This window comes from Athene noctua, chromosome 19, assembly GCF_965140245.1.
Source record: "Athene noctua chromosome 19, bAthNoc1.hap1.1, whole genome shotgun sequence".
Taxonomy (NCBI): domain Eukaryota; kingdom Metazoa; phylum Chordata; class Aves; order Strigiformes; family Strigidae; genus Athene; species Athene noctua.
This window is the reverse complement of record NC_134055.1, coordinates 6799035-6820295: the sequence shown is the minus strand read 5'-3', so window position 1 is coordinate 6820295 and position 21261 is coordinate 6799035. Positions and strand designations below refer to the sequence as shown.

Here is a 21261-nt window from a genome sequence, read left to right as displayed (position 1 = left end):
TCCGTCTAATTCTGACTAGCGCTATTGACTCACAGGTTGCCAGCTATATTTAGAGGGGTGATACGAATGTGATCCTAGATCTGGGAAACAGATGATGAAATCCCGTTACTCAAGTGCAAAGTGTATTCTTCCAAAGATGAGGCTGAGCAAGGCTTGAGGAAATCCACCGGTGAAGCACGAGGCTATGGTGTGAGCTAGAAAAACAAAACTTTTAATGCGCTTTTTATATCACTTGTCCAAAGTATGCATCCCAGAAAGGCTCAGGGTAACCTTTGGGAATGTAACAGGCCCTCAGCGAGTTCCCTCTGCACAAGGAGGCAACAGATAGGCTTTGTGTGTCTGCAGGCTGCGGCAGTTGGGCTCATTCTCTCCAGAATCATGGAAAAATCCCGGAGCACTCACTGGAGTACCTGAGACACATCGCCACATCCGTAGTGAAGGGGCACATCAGCCCTGAGGGTCACGTCAGCCGTGCCGGGTGTCGTAGCACTCCCCGGAACAGCTCAGATCCCGCCCCTCGCCGCCCAGATCTCAGGAAAAAGGGGGAAAAATATTTTTCCTGCTGAAAATTGGGGGGGGGGGGGGGGGGGGCAACCCGGGCTGGGGGGGGCGCTCTGCAGTTCAGCCGAGGTGGCCGCCAGGCGGCGCCATAACTGGCCGCCGCGCCACGCCCCCCTCCCGCGCCACGCCCCCCCTCCCGCGCCACGCCCTGATGACGTCGTCGCGGAGCGCCACGTCCGGCGCCGTCGGTGGGGCGGGACGTGGGGGGCGCGTCCGCCCAGCGAGCCAATGGGGTGTGGGCGCGCGTGCGCCGTTGTTGGCGCCGGGCGCGCGTCGCGGGCTGAGGCGGAGGGAGGGAGTAAGATGGCGGCGCCCGTCCTGCTGCGAGTGTCGGTGCCGCGCTGGGAGCGGGTGGCCCGCTTCGCGGTGTGCGCGGCCGGCATCCTGCTCTCCCTCTACGCCTGCCACCTGGAGCGGGAGAAGGGCCGCGACCTCCACTACCAGGCCCTGTGCGACCTCAGTGAGCGGGTCCGCTGCTCCGCCGCCATCACCTCCAGGTGAGGCGGGGATGGGACCCGCTGCCGCCGCCTCAGGCCGCCGCGGCGAGAAGGGGCTGGGGGCTCGGGGAGCGGCGGGGCCGGGTCCCGGAACGCTGCTTCCGGTGTCTCGGGGGCTGCGGCGGGGGCTGCTGGGGGTCCGGGCCGGCTCTCTGAGGGGGGCGGTGGGAGGGCTTGGCCGAGCGTGCGGGCGGCAGGAGCCTGCGGCTGTGGGCCGGGGCTCGTTCGGGGAGGGCTTGCCTGGGGCACAGAGCGGGCCGGGCAGCTGCGCCTGTGCTGGGGGCCACAGGGCTGGCAGGCCGAGGAGGGGGCTGTCAGGGCTCCCGGTTTAGGCAGCCCCTTCGTTGGAGCGCTGGTGTGGCAACGGCTTTTTTTGGGATCGCTGCGGGCTGGAGGGTGAGGCACCCGCAATTTTTGTGTTGTAATCAATGGCAGTTAACTAGAGTGATAGGCATTTTAGTGGCAAATGCGTGTTAGAGTAAAATACTGTAGGTGTGACTAGTGATCGAGGCCAACATAAACGTGTACGATTGTAGATGAATGGCTTTAGGTTGTTTTAATTGGAGTATCTGAATTGTGTTTTTATTATGTCACCTGGCAGCACAGAAGATTGCTTTTGTGATACAGAGGAAGTGCTTAATTCAAGAGAGATTTGTATGCCTCAGCTGCAAAAGCCCAGTCCAAATCCTGATTTATTTTATAGGCTTCCTGTCAGTAATTACTTTAGCGGTTGTTTTCTAAAGGCTAATGGCTATCACTTCTGTTAGGAGAGTCGATGTATAAATTTTAATATCCTGCTAGCTCGACTTATTGTCGAGTAACTAGTTGATTGGATCACAATACTGAAAAGACTTAACCTGCTGCATAGTTGTAAGTGCGAACTTAACCTGCTGTTATACTTACCAGTGTAAACGTGGTACAGGAAATATTTTCAATTGTAATTTGGCCAAGAAACTTGCCTAAAAGCATATTTCAACTAAAGAAATAAGATGATCTGTCCAGAAATCGTAAAACTGTTCTGTGCATATACATATATGTGCATGTGTACGTGTGTGTGTATATTTAGGCACATAAAGACATATGCAAAGATATCCACAAGTAAAGAGCTGGGAAGGGGAGGATTTTAGTTCTTGAGCAAATGCATGTATTAAATTCTTCCTCTTTTTAAAAAATAAAAATAAATTAGGATTTTTGTTTTTATTGTGTTAGTGCCTTCAGTTGAATGAGTACTTGGGACTTTTTTTTTCCCTCGGTGTAACCTGCATAAAAGCTGTCTCAATCTTTATAAAGGTACTTGCTGTGTTATCATGACAAGCCAGTGGGGGAGAATATGCCCATATTCTGTCAAGGTGGAAGCTGGTTAAATTGTTTAGGCAAAACATACAGGCAACTCTTATTCTTAAAACCACTTCTGTAGTGACAGAAGTGGGATTGTGTTATGTTACAAAGAGATGTGTATCTGCTCATGTCTGAAAGGAGGCTCTTGTGATGGAATGAGGGCTTTAACTCTGCTTTTCTGTCTGACATCAGATAAACTTTAGTTTGTGAAGGTGCTTGTTCATGTCTATTTGAGAAGTGTCCTGAAATGAGAAATTTCAGTCTAAACAGGAAGACTTCAATAAGCTTGCCAGATAACTTATAAATTAAAATTATGCATAGGTTACTGAGATTAAACCACGTGAGTATTGTCAGTAATCTAAATTTTACCACAGCTATAGAGGTAAAAAGAGAATAACAGAGATTTAAGTACCTAAGTAGGCTCTGTAGTAGTCTGTTCTTGTATAGAATTGGTCCTTCATTAGCTTTTTATTACAACTGCAAATGCTGCTATTGAGACAGGAAATTTAAAGTAATAGTTTTAATGCATGTTTATTGGATGTTTTGAAGTGAAATAATTCCAATTATGTCATTAGATATTTCTAATTACGGACTAATGCTTGATAATTGTAGTGCTTGTTAGTAATGAAATGTTGAGTATACCATGGTGAGACCTGTAAATACTTTACTGCGGGAATTCTATATAATAATATAAACAGTTAGGGATAAAGTGAACTAAAGTCTTACTAGTAGTTGCTAGGAGAATCATGCCTAAAGACTGAAGTATTGCAAATGTCAGGATAGCTTATGATAATTAGAGCAGGTGGTAAAAAGAGTATGGAGAAGGAGTGTGTGAGTTCTGTTCAGTCAAACCATATTTGGAGAAGAATGTGCTTTCAATGCTGTACAGGACACAGACAAAAAAGGAGTATTGCTTTAGAACTAAGACAAGAGAGCAAGCTATTAAACTTTGAAGTAAGAATAACATCGGAAGAAAATAATCTTCTTTTCCATGTTGCCACAGTTTCCCATCCATCAGTCATTCTCTTTCCCTCTCTCTAATTGAATATTCCTTGTTATTACTACCAAAGTTTCTCTGAAAATTGGTTTCTAAGAGGAACTTTTAACTACAATTTAGATTTTACCGGGATGATAAGAGTTTCAAATATTGTGTCCCAGTGTTTTCACATCTAATGCAGATTTAACTTTCATATGTTTCTTTTCTCATTAAGCTATTACACTGGCAATCACAAATTATTTGGTTAGCTGAGTTAACTGGGTGACAGGTTTGTATTTCGTGGCTTTTACTGGCTTCTAGAGCACAGCAGTGAGACCAGAAATGTTGTAAAGCATGCACAGGGAGGAGCATGGAAAATCTTATATCAGAGACTGACTCATCCAGAAGATTATGTTGGAAAGATAGCTTCCTAGTATCCCTTACTCAAAATATTAATGGTCAGCATATTTCAAGCTTTTATCACGGGGAAAGTTCATGAAATAGTTTAACAACAGCTAAGGCCTGTATAATATGGGAAGATATTAGAGAAATATCTAACATTTTCATTTGGCAATTGCTGTAGATGTTTTAAGTGAATTGTTCCCTTATATTTGAGAATAATTAAGTGACAGGAATGGCTTTATTTATAATGAAACTTGCCAATAGCAGTTCCTGAAAAATCCTGCTGTTACAATAGTTTCACAGAGGGAATTAAAGTAATAGACAAGTTTCAAGTAATATGGATAGTGTTAGGGCTTAAAATGAGTAATAATGCAGAGACCCTGAGCTTTTTACATTGTTCTTTTGTGTGCTCTGGGAGACTTTCAGGTCTTCTGATATGGTTCTGCTTTCTGTCTTGATTAATTTACGGTTCCTGCAGAGCAGATTAGTGGATGGCTCTTTCTGAAGAAATTTTTGTAGCTTGGCATGTGCTAATGCTGTAACAACTTTAATACAGACTTTAGATAGCTGTCATGAATGACCAAAGGGCACATGTCACTGTATATCTTTAGCAATATTTGCAGCTGCGTAAGTGATGAGGTTTGGAAATAGTCAATATTGATTTAGGTTAACATCTTTAGCTAACTTACTGAAGAAGTTCTGGAGTCGAAGAGTTTAAGAATCTGTGTTCATCTAGATATAATTTGATAGATGATGTATTTTAGGGATTCCCTGTTCTGAAGCGTATGCTAATGTGCAAGGTCTTGCATTGTCATCTTCTCTTTGAGGCACTCTGAAATGCCAGTTCTGAGACAGTCTAATATGCATGTCAGCCTTATGTCTTCCAGTGGATGCACCAAAATAATCATCTGGCAGTTCTTGAAAATGTATGTCTGTAAAATTTTGCATGTGGTGTGGGCAGCTCTGTGCAGTCGTGCAGCTGTTTTACTGGATTTGCCAAGCGTGGCCTGTGACAACTGTAGCATTATTGTATTGTTCTGCTCACCTCCATAAGTCATTTTAAGCAGTGAATTCAAACCTGTGTAAAAGTGGTGTTTGAATTGCTTAGTCTTGTGACATAGTACTTCAGTGCTATGTTGTGTGAGTATAATTATGCTGGTGTAGAACTTATTCCTCTGCAGAGTGGGTGTGCAATTATGCTATAAGATACTGCAATTAAAACTTTGACCGGTGCTGGTTTTCCAGTGAGGCACACCTTGTTAGAACTGTTGTTCTGGTGCATCTTTATAGAGTGCAGACAGTAACAGAGATCAAGTTGACAAGAACAACCCCATTATCTAAGGAAATGGGACATAGAAGAAAACTTCTCTGACCTCCTCCCTAACCTGATGTTTATGTTGCAGGTTCCCATTCAGTTCTGTTGTGGGGCAGTTCCTGTAAACTTGATGTCTGTCAAGTTTGCTTGATTCCAGGTTAAGAACATTATATAGCAGTTATCTTTCATATTAATGGTAAGTTCCTGATGTCCCAGCATTTTTTTTTTTGTATTGCTGTACCTGCAAGCAAGCATTCAGATATGTTTGACGTTGATGGCTGCAATTGTTAGTGACTGATGGGAGATGGTAAAAGTAGCTTTATTCAGGTAGTGGGGAAAAGCTTGTCAAGCCTCTTCTTGTGAACCAGTGCACACAAATGATGCCCATGTGCTTTTAAAAAAAATTTTACTAGTTTTGCAAGTCTCTGCTCTTTTCTAGACAGTAACATCTTTAACCTGAGCCGTGTTAATCGTTCTTGTTAGGCATCTTTGATTCTGTATAGAAAAAGGTAGAAAGGATCTGATTAAACTGCTGTGTGTGGAGCAGCTGCTGGTCATTCAACAGGAACCATATTTGTGGTTCGTGGACTACCAAAATAGTTTACATGAAAATGTTGCTTCCTGAGACTCAGCTATAATCTGTCCTGTAATTTAAAATTGGTGGTTGTTCCTTTCTGAGGATTGCCGTTTGTTAGATAGCAGATGTAAGGGTGCTGCTTCGGTTATTCTGTAGCAAGGGTTGGTTGCTTTTGCTGTCTGAGGGAAGGTTTGGAGGTTGATTGGGCGGGGGGAAATCAGTATAGACAGAATCCATCTAGTGCATCAAGCACTTTGCTTTGGCAGGATTTGGAGTGCTGCGGGTTCAAGACAATGGTGAATTGACATAGCTTGTAGAGATGAGTATGATACAAGTTTTACAGCTAAGGATACTGGGCCAAAAAAGCACAAGCAACTTGAGGCCAAGAGAAGTTGTATTATTCTGCTTTTTAGCCTGGTTCTGGAGAATATTTTGCCTTTGTGTGTTAATAACTTATAATTTTTCAATTTTTTTAATGGCAAATTTTAACGAAGGATGCAGGTTACTAAAGTTTTATAGAAACTGATTCGGTGCCAAATGGGAGGGGAGAGTGACTCAGAGTAATACCTCTGCTGAAAGGAAAAAAACCTGCTGCGTGAGCTAAGGTTATTGGTCCCATTTGGTCTGCCAGCCAGGCAGGCAGCACATGTGCAAACAGGACTCAGACAGGACTGATAAATAATGGAGACTCGACTGGAGAGGCAGGGTGCAGAGGCTGGAGGGTGTGGGCTGCGAGGGAGCTGGAGGTTATTCCATGTGCTGGGGAAAGAAGGTGTTTTGGGAACATTTGTAGAAGACCAACTTCATTAGTTCTAAAGCAAGTTGTTCCCAAAGCAGCAGAAGCTGATAGTTCAAGTGATTATTTTTTTTCTCGTCTTTTTAACAGAAAATTCATGACTTAATACTTCAGACTGATATCGTATGTAGTGACTGTGGCACATCTTTCATAAAATACAGCAGTGCCCTAGCTACATGAGTCTTTTTTGGTTTTTTCAACCTTACAGTGTATACACAAACATGTGGTTTTGCTTTTCATAAATATATAATTTTTAGCTTGACTGGAATTTGCAGTAGGGCTGAGAGTTGTTTTTCCTGATACAAAGTAAATTTAACAAAGTGCCTGTAGTTCAAATTTGGGCTTCATTTATGATGGTTTAATAGAAGAGATTATGTAGAAGGAATACAATTATGTAGATTATGTAGAAGGAGTACAATGCTGTTGGCTTGGATAATCAGTGCTTCTGTAAAGACTGCTATAAAATAATTAACCACTGTCTGCTTGAGACTGCTGATCTAGACAATGAGATTTTATTTTGGACTGTTTCTGAGGTAGAGCTGAAGGCTATATAGAACAAAATCTCATTTGTTTATGGTAAATACTGCTAATAGATTTAAACATGAAATTAAATGTATCGTTATTTTTGAGCAAGTCTACAGACGGAAATTTTTAATCTCTTTGTCTTTCTCATGGCTTCTAACTGAAGGCTTTTCCTTTATTAAAACTGTTAAAGTAGCCTAAGCAACATTGTAAACATGAACTGAGCTTAATCTAAATTCTTCTAGTGAGTCTGTAAAGAAGCTGCAACTAAATGCTCCAGATCCTTTGGCCTTTGTATGAGCTTTTCACTGGAGGCGATGTGTGAGCACAGACCAGCTGTACTCCCCTCTTGAGAACTTTCATTCTCTACCCTAATTTATCTCAGAAGTCAGATGACACTTAAGGAGAAGTGCACATCACTTGTCAAGTGTAAGCTTTTCTTAGAAAATGATATTTATTGTTTCCTTGGGGTTACAAAGTGGTAAATGGTGCTTGCTGTTGATAACAAAATAATGTTTATGGGATGAAAAACAATCCTGAAATGAGGGGCTTTAATCTGCTACTACTCTGAAGACAAAATGTGAGTTCTTTACTTACAGTTCTCTGAAAATATAATCATACATGCCATTTAATAATAATCTGGTCTCCTGAAGGACTTGATAGCACTTTCAACTAGACATTTAGGAGACTAGAATGTGAACTGGGAGGTGTGTGTGCTTTGTTCAGGGCATCTGTTTGCTGATGTCAGGGACATGGGACTGAAGCTAGCTGAACTTAACCTCATCTAGTATCTTCGTGTTAAAATGAATATACAGTAACTAGTTGTTTGCTTGACATGAGAAGTGATTGCCAAGTGAAGTTGAGGTGATGTGATTCTGGCATTCGTTGCCAGAGGATGTTGTGAAGGTCAAAAGTATGTGCTCAGAAAGCATCTAGGTACGTTCAGGAAGGCTTCGAGGTAGGCTACTGAGCATGTTGATGTGGGTAATACCCAGTTCGGAAGTTTCTTAAACTGATTCTTAATGATAATTGAGGTCAAGGAGAGCATCTTGTGGAATGATCTCTTTGTAAAAGCTCTTAAAAACATCTGCAGGTAACTGTCAGAATTGGGGTGCTTGGCTAGAGAAAAGTGTTGCATTTCTTATGAGGGTGAATGAGATAATCTGACTCCTGCCTAAATACATTTTACTTGTTTGTTTGTTTGACTTGCTGTGTTTAGCAGCCTTAGAATTACGTTGCTTTTTGAGCTGATACTGGTAACTCTTACAACTTTTAACTTGTTAAACATGGAGGTTGCTTACTTGTCTGTGCTGGGTTTGTGTGGTGGGGTTTTTGGTAGTATGGGAAGGGGCTACAGCAGTGTTCCCCTGTGAGAATCTTCTCGAAGCTCCCCTGACTCCTGAGTTGGACCCACCTCTGGCCAAGGCCAAACCTGTTAGCGATGGTGACTGCACCTCTGCGATAACATATTTAAGAAGGGGAACCTGGGTGGGGGGGCACTTTGAGGATGAGTTACGAGGACACCTCTGTGAACACCAAGGTCAGTGACAGGAAGGGGGGGAGTTGCGCTGGAGCAGAGAGCCCCCCTGTATCCCATGGTGGTACAGCAGGGCCACCCCCCTGCACCCATGGGGGTCACTGGAGGAGCAGAGACCCTCCTGTGGAGGACCCCACACCAGAGCAGGCAGCTGCACACAAAGAAGGCCAAGGCTCTGAGGGAAGAAGATGATCCCACTGTTGTAGTTTGGTGCTGGGAGGACTCCAGCCTGTGGAGGTGACCCACACTGGAGCATCTCAAGAAGAATGCATCCCGTGGGGAGGACTCACAGCAGAGAGAGTTTGGGGAAAACCGTCTCCCATGAGAGGGACCCCACATGGAACAGGGGGAATAATGCAGAAGAGTGCTCTCCGCCTCTTCAGAGGAAGAAGCTGTGGATTGACTGCACCCCCTGCCCCTGTGCCACTGGGAAAGGAGGTACAGATATCAGGAACAAAACTGTTCCCAGGAAGAAGGGAGGGGTGGGGGAGGTATTTTAAGATAGCTTCTCACTGTCCTGTTCTGTCTGTTAAGTGTTGGTTTTGTTAGTGTTTGAATTAAAGTGATGTTCTTATTTTCTTCGCCTAACAAGCCAGACTTTTGACTGTGTTAAATGAGTGAGCAACCCCTCACTGTCCTTATCACCATTCCTGAGCCTTTTTTTTTTTTCCTTCCCAGCACTGGTGGAAGCGGGTGAGTGAATGGCTGCCTGGTGCTCCATTGCCCTCTGGGCTCAAACTGCGACATTGCCCTTTAAAATGGCTGAGATACTAGTGTCCTGCATGAGGTTCTCTTGGTTGTCTTTCTGCCAGTGGTATTGTCTCTGCTAAATGATGGTGAAATGTTTAGAGTTAAAGTGTACTTCCATAATATGCTCTTCTGGAACAATTCATAATTGTTCAAAAGAGGTAATGACAGTATAAGATTTTACTGGAAATATGTCACTTGTGGATCAAAATGACCTCAGTTCTTCCTGTCTTCCTGTTAAGAAGTGTCAAGTGCATGCTTTTAACTTCTTTGAACTGCTTTAAACTTCTAAAAATGTAACACTTCTGAGCCTTGTTAAATATCACAAACCAAGAGGGACACCGTTTAGAGGGTGGGTAATGATTTTCAAGACCTCCTTTTGATAAAAGGAAGTGCACATTGGACTACAAGCCACTGTAGTATTCAATTTTAGATGTTAGGAAACTACATGAACAGTTCTAAACACTTTGTCTTGGATTTCTTGAATCACTATTCTGAAAACTTTTTCAAAGAACATTTGAAGTTGTACCTGCAAATAAGTGAAACAGGCTGTCATCTTGAACAGAGGGAATTTGAGTTGCTTGAAACATACAGGAAGATGTCTAAAGATTTATTTTAAAACTTCCTTGAAGTTAGTTCAGATTGCCTTTTTTTTTATAGGAGTGAAACTCGGGTGTGGCAAAAGTGGGCTTGCCACATGTGTTTGTCATAGTGCTCTGAATCACGCAGCGTGATTTCAGCATGATTTTCACGACAGAACATTTGACTGCTTCATGGATGGGGAGCCATAAGTCACCAGGAAGAAGTTGGTGATGTTGGATTATGCTTTTATCTCACTGTGCAAACAACTCTACTTAATGTAGTTCGTTTGACATAGTGTTCTGTATCAAAAAAATTAATCTGAGTTAACAATAGTTCTTGTAAATTGTATTCTGTATAAGAAAGGCAAGTTCCTGAGCAGTTTATAGTCCTTTTTACTGATGTTTTATTACTTGGAATTTATTCTATTGTCTGAAAAGCGGATTCGCCTCCCGATGTGCAAGAGGTCAATAATCACACACTCAAGACAGACATTGCATATTTATTTTAGGGTTGCGCAAGCCTAGGTGCTCAGTGGTTTCCCACAAATCAAGCACACCAGTGGGACTTTCCATTTATACACAAAACTTGTAGAGTTAGCAATTTTCCAAGTCCATCTTCTCTATGATGGTTAGTAATTTACATACAATTCTAATACTGTTGGCACAATACTTCTATTATTACGCATGCTCAGGGGAAGGGTCTCCACCTGAGCAAGAGTCTTCTTGATCTGTCGGTGTGATTTTTAGTATTATAATGAGGGGAGTTCAGTGAGGGATACATGGACCTTGAGTTTGCTTACCAAGGTGGTGATGACCCCTTTTCAGGGTCTAGTTGCGCCAGGCTGTCCTTGCTCAAAGGCGACTATTGACTTGTTCTGATGGGGATGCCTTTGGCTTTAACATAGACAAAGAACATCTTTCTTGACCAAAGCATAATATTGTGACATTGTTCTAAAAATTTAACCTTCAGTGCTAATATTAGGACTACAGTCTTTCTTCCCGCTCTTTGTTTGCAATATGTTTCTAGACTTTCAAAGTTGTTATAACCCAGGTATGATTTGCATGCTTTTGGTGTGAGAAGGAAGATTATCATAGTCAGTCTTCCTCCTTCCTCTGTAGACTACACATCTGTTTCTCATCACACATTGCAGGCAGCACAAATGGTTCTCATCACACCCAAGGATATATAGTACATTTTACTGTCCATACAAATGTTTCTCATCAAATACAAGGATAGATTAGACACATCAGCTGGGTCAGTCTGTTCTTCAAACCATCAACAAAAATTAGTAAGGAATTCTAATCAGGAGCTACTGTCCTTGAAGAGAAACATCCTGGAACATGGAAGCTCGTTAAAATTGTCTAATGTAAATCAGTTTAAGTAGCGATTAGAATGTCCTTTGGAAGAACTATCCTCATTATAACAGTAAAAATCACACTCACTGCTTCAGAGATCCCTGCCTGAATAAAGATGCACCTTTTGAACTTGCTCAGAAAATGAAAAACTCGCTGTAACTTTAAATCAAAGTGAGTGTGTTACTGACCAATGAGGGATAGAAGTGATAAGTAACTAGCCAGTGGTTATTATAGCAACTATGTAATCATGTATTTTGGAGTGTATAAATACTTTGAAGTTCTTTTGTTTAGACTGCCAGCTTTGTGGAATTACCCCCAGCACCCTTCTTTGTGCAACTATGGAATAAACTGGTGTCTTGGCTCTGGGTGTGAGACTGGCTGTTGCATACCCGGTAACACACCCTGTTTGAGGGACAACACCTCCAGTTGCCTGCAAAACTACTTAGTTCATTGTTCATTTTAGTGGGTTTTGGGACCTCCTTGTTAGAATTAGATTATTTAGCTTCTTTAGTGGAGAAATCAGGTGGAAATAGAAATACATAAAGTCTAAATAATTTGCTTTTCAGTTTGATGCAGAAAACTTCCTCACGCTTCAAACCTTATAAGGCTGGAAAAAGTGCTTTGTCTTAAACCACAGGCTTCTTAGCTGTCTTGAAGGGTGTGGGCTAAGATGTGAGACTAGAGCTCTGCTGCATAGACTGAAATTTAATACTTGATGTACTTAAAGCTGCTACAAGGCCAACAAGATACTTAATGAACTGTTGCATGTGGAAAAAGCTTTCACCATGCTCTGACCTTGCAGCTATGAACAAGTTACTTGAGGACACTAACTGTCAGGAAGGGCTTGAACTTGTTACCTTTCCATTAGCAACATTTTATTCACTTGCAGAATAACTAGGGTCAGATTCTGTAGTCTGAAGTTTCTGATGTTTGAAGCTTCAGTTCCCTCTCAAACGCAGCAGGATCTTGTGAGCATCAGAACAAGCGAGAGCATACAGCTAGGACAGGGAGGGTAGGAATTAGCATCTCGCAGTTACTCTGAGCCAGGCTAATGTAGAACCAGACTTAGGCACACTTTGAGTTATGCTTTTTAGTTTCTTGGTAAGGAAAGCCTGAGTGTCTTCAAATAAAGTTTAGTGTCACCCAACAAAGAATTTTCACTTGGAGACTAGAACAATAAGTTGTGTCTGTGGATAGTAAAATGAAGCATCTCTAAATGTGGTAACACAGAAAAATAAAAATAGCCTATTAAAGGCAAAATTATGATAGCTTTAGTATATTTTTCTGGCTCGTTAATACTGCATTGATAGCTGGACATCATGAGATTACATGTGCTGTGGCCATCTTATCAAAGTAAGGCTAAAAAATAAACAGTTCTCTGTGAGGAAAGCTTTGTCATAACTGAGATTCTTTGGAACTTTATAGTATTTCCTTATGCACGGTGTTTGGTGGTTTTTTTAAATCCCTCCCTCTTGGAAGCGTGGCTCCCTTAGCTGTGAAGTGCTGCATTCGCCTCTCTGCAGCTGCTTTTCCAGATCTTTGGTGTCCATCCTTGAGGCTGCTCTGCCCACAAGCTGCTGTAGGCTCACTGGGACTGTTTGCCTTCGTGTGCCGCAGGGAGCGTGTCACCAGCCTTGGTCCCCGCAGTTTGCATGGCCCCAAACTTGCCCTGCAGGGAGCCAGGCAGTATTGCACTGCTCCTCCCAGCGATTGACTTGGTGTCTTCCTGACCCTTCACAGCTCTGGGATGCCAGACATTGTCCCCATGGTAAAGCAAATGTCAGCCTTTTCTATGATGGTTTGAAGCTTTATATTTGCACTCAAGTTTCACTTCAGTCACAAGATTTGAGACCAAACTAGTTGAAAGCATGGGTTTTTTACTGTTTATGTAGTAAACATGCTTTCTGGAATTTGGTACCTAATTCTCTGCTATCTGGGGAGAAGAGCACAAGATTTGGGTATAATAGTTAATTGCAGACAGTTACTAAGTTCGAATTAAAATGATTAGTCCAAATAGGTTTTGAAAATATTGCTGTGAGATTATGAAGTATTTTGGAGATGGTATTAAATTGTACTTACTGTGGTGCCTTTCTTCTGTGAGGAAACTGCTTGTAAGGTGGTGGTAGCCTTTCACTGCTCTCAGATGCACGAAGTATATCAGCAGCATTCCTGTAGTGTACAGAGAGCAAACCTGTGTTGTGTCTTGGTTTAGTAGAACCATTGTCTCTAGCACAACAAACTGTTCAGAAACTGCACTTCTGTTGGCATAAATGTAGCAGGCTAGCGTTTCCTGCAACAGCAGTGAGGAATTGTGCTGCTTTTACATAGTTATGTGACAGTTAATCTGATAATGTGAACCTCTCCTTACATCTATGTAGTGCTTGACTTGATGCTCCAAGGATGTACTGGCAGATATTCTAATGTTCTCTTGTAAGTGAATTAAGTTGCACGTTGAATAATTCTCTTCATATTTTCAAGTGACACTAATAAATATGGTCATTGCTTTGCTGTTACAAATAATGGCACGGTCTGCTTTAGGGCATCAAATTAATGGTTTCTAGCACAATTACATTTGCTAATTCAATCTTTTATCCTCCTTATTGGAGCAGCAGTTTTGTAGGGCTTGTGCTGCTTTCTACCTTACCACTAAAAAGTTGAAAGTCATTTTGTCGTTGAGGTGCTAGTTCCAAATGTCACAATGAGGTCTGTGACTCTTATTATGGTACCATCCCCAGCTTGTCTGCTTGACAGATTTGGGTTCCTCTGAAGGTGTTAGACTGATCAGGAGCAGCTGAAGTGTAAACATATGTTCTGATTTGATTGCTCTGATGCCAGCGAGGTAAGTGCCGGCAGTGCTGGTACCAGCTAGTTACCAAGTTGTACCATTTTATAGTGAGCATGTGCCCAGCTTACTGTGGTGGAGAGAACTGCTAAAGCTATCGTTGGAGGAAGGAAGTATTTATTTGACGAAAGAGCTTTAAACTACAACCCTAAGAAGCAGACGTGGTGTTTGGTGAGGTTGCAACTGTGAACTTCATAGTTTCTGGTGTGTCAAATAACTTTAATCAGCAATGTGTGGGATAAAGTTGTACCTAGTGCACCCCCTGTCGCAAGCTGCTTGGTTTTCTAAGATAACCTTGAACTTCATATAGGACTGCGCTGGTCATGTCAAATATGTGTGGGTTTGTTGGGGTTTTTTTCCCCAACAGTGATGAATTGAAAATACTGATGTAAAGCAATAGGTGCCCAAATACAAGTTAATTAGTTTCACTCTTTTACAGATGGGGTCGAGGATTTGGTCTGTTGGGTTCCATCTTTGGAAAGGACAGTGCACTAAATCAGTCAAACAGTGTTTTTGGACTCGTGTTCTATATACTACAAATGCTACTTGGTAAGTATTAATCCAGTTTAGAGCCTGAAGTATATAATAGATCACTGGTGATAAGAGGAGTGTGTTATACATAGAGTAATCTGCAAGAGATCAGATAAACACATGTGATTTTTATCCTTTTTTTTTTTTTTTTTTAGCACCAGTCTAATGATACCTCTGTCCAAATGGCTTAAAAACCCAACTGATAACAAGAGAATTGCAATTTCTCCTGCTCTGGTGTTAATAGTATAAGTGTAAGGACAGTTGCTGAACTGGTATTTTCACTTAAATATATTTAGCATTGGATTGCACAATAGAAAAGAGGAAATAAAAATGGAATTTACAAGTTTTGCAGGAGTAAAAGAGATAGCAGGCAAAAAAAGCGCATGAACTGTAATGTATGCATATTTCTTTGTAACTATATGGTCTGCTATAAAGCTGTTAATATTGATAGACATAACTTGACCAACCTGTAACTTTCCCATAACTCAGGAATACGGAAGATGGTAAATACTACACATACTTCTTATCAAAGGACTGTCGTACAGAACCTAGAAGCTCCCCTTCAAATAGCGATTTGTCAGCCATCTTGAACTCATGGTATTTTAAACAGACTTTTATGTAATACAAACTTGCTAAGTAGCCTTCAGTGTGAATTAGAGTGCTTAGACTTTTTGCTTTGTGTGGAGGGGGGAATGAGAGCAGTGGTAGTAACTTTCTCTCTCTTGTTGCAGGTATGACAGCAAGTGCAGTAGCAGCTCTAATCCTCATGACATCCTCCATAGTGTCTGTAGTAGGGTCATTGTACTTGGCATACATTCTGTACTTCGTGCTGAAGGAATTTTGCATTGTCTGCGTCATCACATATTTGCTGAACTTCATTCTCTTTATCATCAACTACAAACGACTAGTTTATTTGAACGAGGCCTGGAAACAGCAACTCCAACCCAAACAGGAATAACGCCTGTTTGAACTTTTGACTGACAGTCTGAAGACCCAAAATAAACTTCCATTAAGTTTATTTTGCAGTAATTTTTTATTCTCCATATCAGACACTTTCCCCAAGAATCATAACTGAATTTTAAATTATAAATTTGAAGGGGCCCTAGATAATTTTTTTTTTTTGTGCTAATCTTCAATTTAAATGTGGTTATGAAAGAAAGCTCTAATACAATCAAAGACAAGCTTTAACTTTACTTTGAAGGAGTCTTAGCCACAGCAAAACAGACTCTCTCTCTTCCCCCTCCACTTATGAAGTGGGTAACACTTGCTATAAAATATCCTGTATATAAATTCAGGTATAACAAGATGTGGTCATGACATTAAATATTCTAGACTAGCATTACCATATTTAATGTTGCCATGTTTACAGTATGTGTATTTTTTTTTTTTTAGCTGATGGACTTAGATTTGACTAGGACTTATACTGTAAATAAAATTAGAAATATTGGTTTCATCCCTGGAGAACTCACTGTGCAATCAGTTTTGTTAGCCTAAGAGCTGTCAGTGTTCAGCTAATAGTCGACTGACATGATGGAAGAAGTGACCTCTGTAGAGAACACCGTGTTGCTGCACTCACTGCTAGTGCTTTCACAAGAATGACGGTTGGGTTTTGTTCCATTTTTATATGATTTTTTTTTTTTTTGTCTCCAGTAATGAAAATGGAATTAAAGCTGAAACCTGAAGTATGTTCATTAAACCACAACTTTGTTAATTTCTGTACAGAATGAAAATAGCTTAATGTGGTCAATAGACAGCTGCCACCAGGATATTATATGCAGGTTGGGGGTTGGTGTATCAGAGTGTTCTTTGAAAGGACTTAATTTCCATGCAGAGCTGTTTCATTTTTAAACTGCGGTCAGACAGCCAGTGTTACTAATGTTTGATGTTATATGAATGCTGCAGTATAGAATTTCAATTTGCAGTGAAAACCACTGAGTGGGATAACCAAGTAGTGCACTGAAGAAGCAGTTACTTAATTGATCTTCGTCAGGATCTTTGGTTTGTGCTATATTGGGAAATGAACTTTAGACCTGACACGTATAAGATCCCTTGGAAGGGCAATCTGCTTAGTGGGATAAGTAAGTAAATGTGCTCCTGAAAATGAAATGTGATACAATGCTATCATTGCTCTTTCTAATAACTAATTGGAAAAAAAATTAAACTGCAGATTTAAACAAAGGAACAAAATTGTAACTGTTGTTTCTGCACTCAGTATTCTAAGACTGAATGTTAAAAGTGCCTTCTGTCTTAAAATCTTAAACCAAATACTTTGTGTTGAACTTGGCAGGCAGAAGTGTCCTTGCTTTAAAAATGAACAAACAAACAAAATTCCCAGCAAACTTGCTGGGGATAGAAGAGTATTAAGAGATCTATCTTAGTTTTTAGACTGAGAAGTGGTAGCAATATTGTTTCAGTTAACTTAAATCAATGCAATAGAAGGTTGATGATGTGATTCGGAAAAGTAAAATACTTGTGTTTCAAGACTTTGTGACACCAAAATGTATAGGTTCAGCTGCTTCCTGTAACTGGTGCTGTGCTGCTTTTTGCTCTTGTCAGCTTCTAAAGGTGAAGAATTCCAACTGCGTACCCATTTATGGTACTTATGCTCTGGGGCCCCCAACATAAGCATGACATGGACCTGCTCGAGTGGGTCCAGAGGAGGCCAAAAGGATGATCAGGGGCTGGAGCACCTCCCCTGTGAGGACAGGCTGAGAGAGTTGGGGGGTTCAGCATGAAGAGAAGGTTCCGGGGAGACCTTAGAGTGGCCTTCTAATACATAAAGGGAGCTACAGGAAGGAAGGAGAGGGACTCTTGGTCAGGGGGTGTAGGGAAAGGACAAGGGGTAACAGTTTTAAACTGAAAGAGGAGAGATTTAGATTAGATGTAAGGAATAAACTCGTTACTGTGAGGGTGGTGAGAGACTGGGACAGGTTGCCCAGAGAAGTTGTGGAAGTGTTTGCAGGTTGGATGGGACTTTGAGAAACCTGACCTAGTGGAAGGTGTCCCTGCCCATTTAAAGAATTAATTTAACTAATTTTAGGATTTTTTTCTTCAACATGAATGTCAGAGAGACACTTGTGTTGTATGGCGAAGTGGATTATAAACACTAATTTGCTGAGGATAAACTTGACTGTGAAACATGCAGTGTTCCGTAGAGAAGATAGAATTTTTAGATTGAATTCACAAAATAGTATTTAAATTACTACTGAAATAATTTTCTGCTTTGTATCAAGGATGTAGGTGGAAACTGCTTTTATGTAGAGTTCTGTGGTATGAGTAACATCTGTTGCATGTAACACTAAATTACTTGTCCCTCTTGTCTACAGTTTTAGACAACAATTCATTAAATGCATTTTGTATTGACCAGAGTATAGTTAAAGCTTGTCTTGATGGTGAGTTCTGTCTCAAATGCCTTGAACTTTGATATGAGGGGAGTGAATGATGTTAAACTGGTCCCTCAAGGCTTTACTTTGTTCTCTTACAAGCCTTGAGGCAGTATCACTGTTTAATATGTTGTATAGATTTATTTTGATGCATTCCTGTGATCTACACTAAGGCATCTTTTTCATCCAAGGAAGAGGTGAACACGTGCTGCCTGAAATGGTTAGTCGCAGTGCTAATATCTCAGAACAAGCAGCAATGGAGACAAGTATAATCAATGATTACTTGGTCCAGTTTCTGGGTGTAGTACACACCAAAAAAAGAGGAAAAAGCCCCATCAGCTGAAAGTATAGGTGTTGACTAACTTCACTGTGTCTTGTGCTTGTCTGTGTGGGCATAGTCTGTTAATTCAGTTTGTTTAGTAAAATTGTTTAGGGCCAGATTTTCAGCAGTTGTGTCTGCAGTCCTTGTTTGTGTGCACATAGGGATCAAATGGAAATTGAGTTTGGTCTCTGGAAGAATTTGCAGCTACACTTTGTGCACAGACTTGCAAATCTGATCCTTAATTGTGAACTTTCTTGTCTTGTGTGCTTTTCTTGCAGTTACTTTTTACTGGAAGTGATTTGCTAGAAATGGCCCTAACTCTTCTACTTTCTCTCTTGTGCTTCAGAAGGGCAGTTGGCCTGAATAAAGGGCAAAATAATATGAGCAGTAGAAATTTGGACCTTTTTGTTCTTTGACTCTTTCCTCATTGATCCCAATGATAGAAACAGCATATTTCTTCCAGTAAAATGGCTCAGGTTACAATTAGTGATGTGATGGAAATCAGAGGAGTGCTTCATGCAACTGCCCCCCTGCCTGCCTCCAGCCAAAACAGATGTCATGGCAAATGTGTGGTTGGCGTTAATTTGACCCTTACAAATCTGAAGGCAAATTCTGAGAAATCTGAGGATACAAGAGTATGGGTAAAAAGCTAGGAAATAATACCTGGCCTGGCAGAGGGACAGGGGGGCATTATACAGATTCCGGTTGTGGTTTCAACACTCATGAGAACGGAGGGGGAAAAAAATCATAATATACAACAGTGGTTCTGAATTTGAGCTCCTCCTTCCCCCTCTTTGGCTCTCAAAAGTTCTGCAGGAGGGGCCAGTAGGAAAGGCAAAAGATCCTCATCCAAAATCTGCTTAGGAATTAAACATTCCTGAAATCCTCTTACTGTAAGGTACTTGCTACTCTTAAGGCCAACGAAGAATTCAAGTCTCGTTTAGGAAATGAATGTTCTTGGAAGTTTCTTACTGTAAAGTGTTTGCAATGCTAAGGCCAATTAAACATTCCCTACCACTTTTGATATCTAAAGTGGCAACAAATCTCTGATTAGGAGATTTGTGCATACCTGTGTTGGGTTTGTGTGGCAGGGTTTTGATAGCAGGAGGGGAGCTACAGGGGGGCTCCTGTAAGAAGCTGCTTGAAGCTCCCTGGCTCCAAGTCAGCCCCACCTCTGGCCAAGGCCCATTGGTGACGGTCGTAGCACCTCTGTGATAACGTATTTAAGAAGGGCAACCTGCAGAACTGATTATTCTGCTAATGCTTCAGTTCATGTTTTGCCCATTCAGTCCATGTTTTGCCCATTACCTGTTCCAATTACTGTCCCTATCTCAAATTCCTCAGGCCCCAACGCTGGGTGTCAAAAAGGACTTCGTGGTTTAGGCCCAATGGGCAACAGTGCCACATGGCCACTTGTTCCTCTGCCCCAGTGGGATTGGCAGGAGAAAATGCTTGGGAGTTGAGACAAGGACAGGGAGGGACTTGCCAGTTATGGTCATGGGCAAAAGACAGACTCAATTTGGGGAAAAATCCATCCATTTAATTTGAACACCACCACCACCGCTTCTAATTTATCAGTCAAAACAGAGTAGAACAGTGAGAAATACAACCACGTTTTGAAAACACCTTTCTCCCACCCCTCCCTTCTTCCCAGGCTCAGCTTTGCTCCCAATTGCTCTACCTCCTCCCCAAATGGGCGTTACAGCCAAGTTTGTCACCTGTTGTTTCTGCTGCTCCCTCCTCACCGTCTTGCCCTGCTCTGGTGTGGGCTCCTTCCCACGGCAGACAGTCCTCTGTGAAATTCTGTGACGTGGGTCCTGCCCATGGGCTGCAGCTCTTCCTGAACGGGTCCCTGCCGTGGGGTGCAGCCCTCCCAGGAACAGGCTGCCCCAGCAGGGTTTGCCCTCCCAGTCCCAGCCTTCCTCCAGCACAGCCCCTGCTCCGGCGTGGGGCCCCCCACGGGCTGCAGGAGGGCACCTGCTCCTCGGGTGAGCTCCGTGGGTGCAGGGGACAGCCTGCCCTCTCCCCACGGGCTGAGGGGCCTGTACTCCAGCACACCACCCCCTTTCTTCAGCTGACCTCGGTGTTTGCAGAGGTATTTCCCTCAGCAACTCCTCCCGGGTTCCCCTTCCCAAATACGTTATCACAGAGGTGCAGCCACCGTCACCAGTCCGCTCGCCCTTGGCCAGAGGCAGGGCTGACGTAGAGCTGGGGAAGCTTCTAGCAGCTTCTCACAGGGGGCCACTGCTGTAGCCCCTCTCCCATTACCTAAAACCCCACCACACAAACCCAACACGATGCTGTAGTACACGTTTGTCTTCTGCTGTACAGAGTCTCTCGATTGTTCAAAATGATGGGTGAGGTGCTTCAGGCAGCACTTGATGCTCCTAATTTATGTGGGCTAAAGTCAGAGAGATCGAATAGCTTTGGTTCTGCCAATGTTGTTTAAATGTGATCTAGACAAAACTGGTCCAGAAAAGATGAAGTATTCTGTTACCATAAAACTGTATTAAGCATGGCCTAAATATTAGGTGTTTGTTCTGTATAGTATGTTCCATCAACTATTTATTACTAGTGCTTCAAACTCCAAATTAAACATCCATTTAAGTGGAGTCACTGGGCAGATGTTCCTTTTATCAATATAAGTTGAGAGATTCTCTATTGGAGGTTTAGGATACAATTTTGCTAACAGGTAAAACAATGTAAATATGTACGAATTCTATTTGTTGCACATAACTTTTTGGTATAAAAAATAAATGTAGAAATTACCTGTGGATGTCTTGCTGCAATCATTCTTATGCTGCATTCGTGCAGTCCAAACGTAAGAGCTTGAATGAACCCAATCAGAGGCCTTTTTGGACTCAGTCTGAGCCTTAGAAACTGTTTTTAAAGTCAGTACTGTAATTCTGTTTCTAGAAATGTATTAAGTTGTGGTTTGGTTTGTTGTTTTTTTTTTTCAAAGACATTGTTAGCAGTAG

At 41.9% G+C, this 21261-nt stretch overlaps 1 protein-coding gene across 1 annotated transcript; it reads left to right on the top strand.

Moving 5' to 3' along the window:
- The first annotated feature begins 851 nt into the window (after positions 1-851).
- VKORC1L1 (vitamin K epoxide reductase complex subunit 1 like 1) lies at positions 852-21057 on the top strand. The gene is made up of 3 exons (XM_074922944.1): positions 852-1058; positions 14487-14596; positions 15310-21057. The coding sequence occupies exons 1-3, from the start codon at positions 865-867 to the stop codon at positions 15534-15536; spliced, it is 531 nt and encodes a 176-aa protein (XP_074779045.1). The 5' UTR covers positions 852-864; the 3' UTR covers positions 15537-21057.
- Positions 21058-21261: the final 204 nt, after the last annotated feature.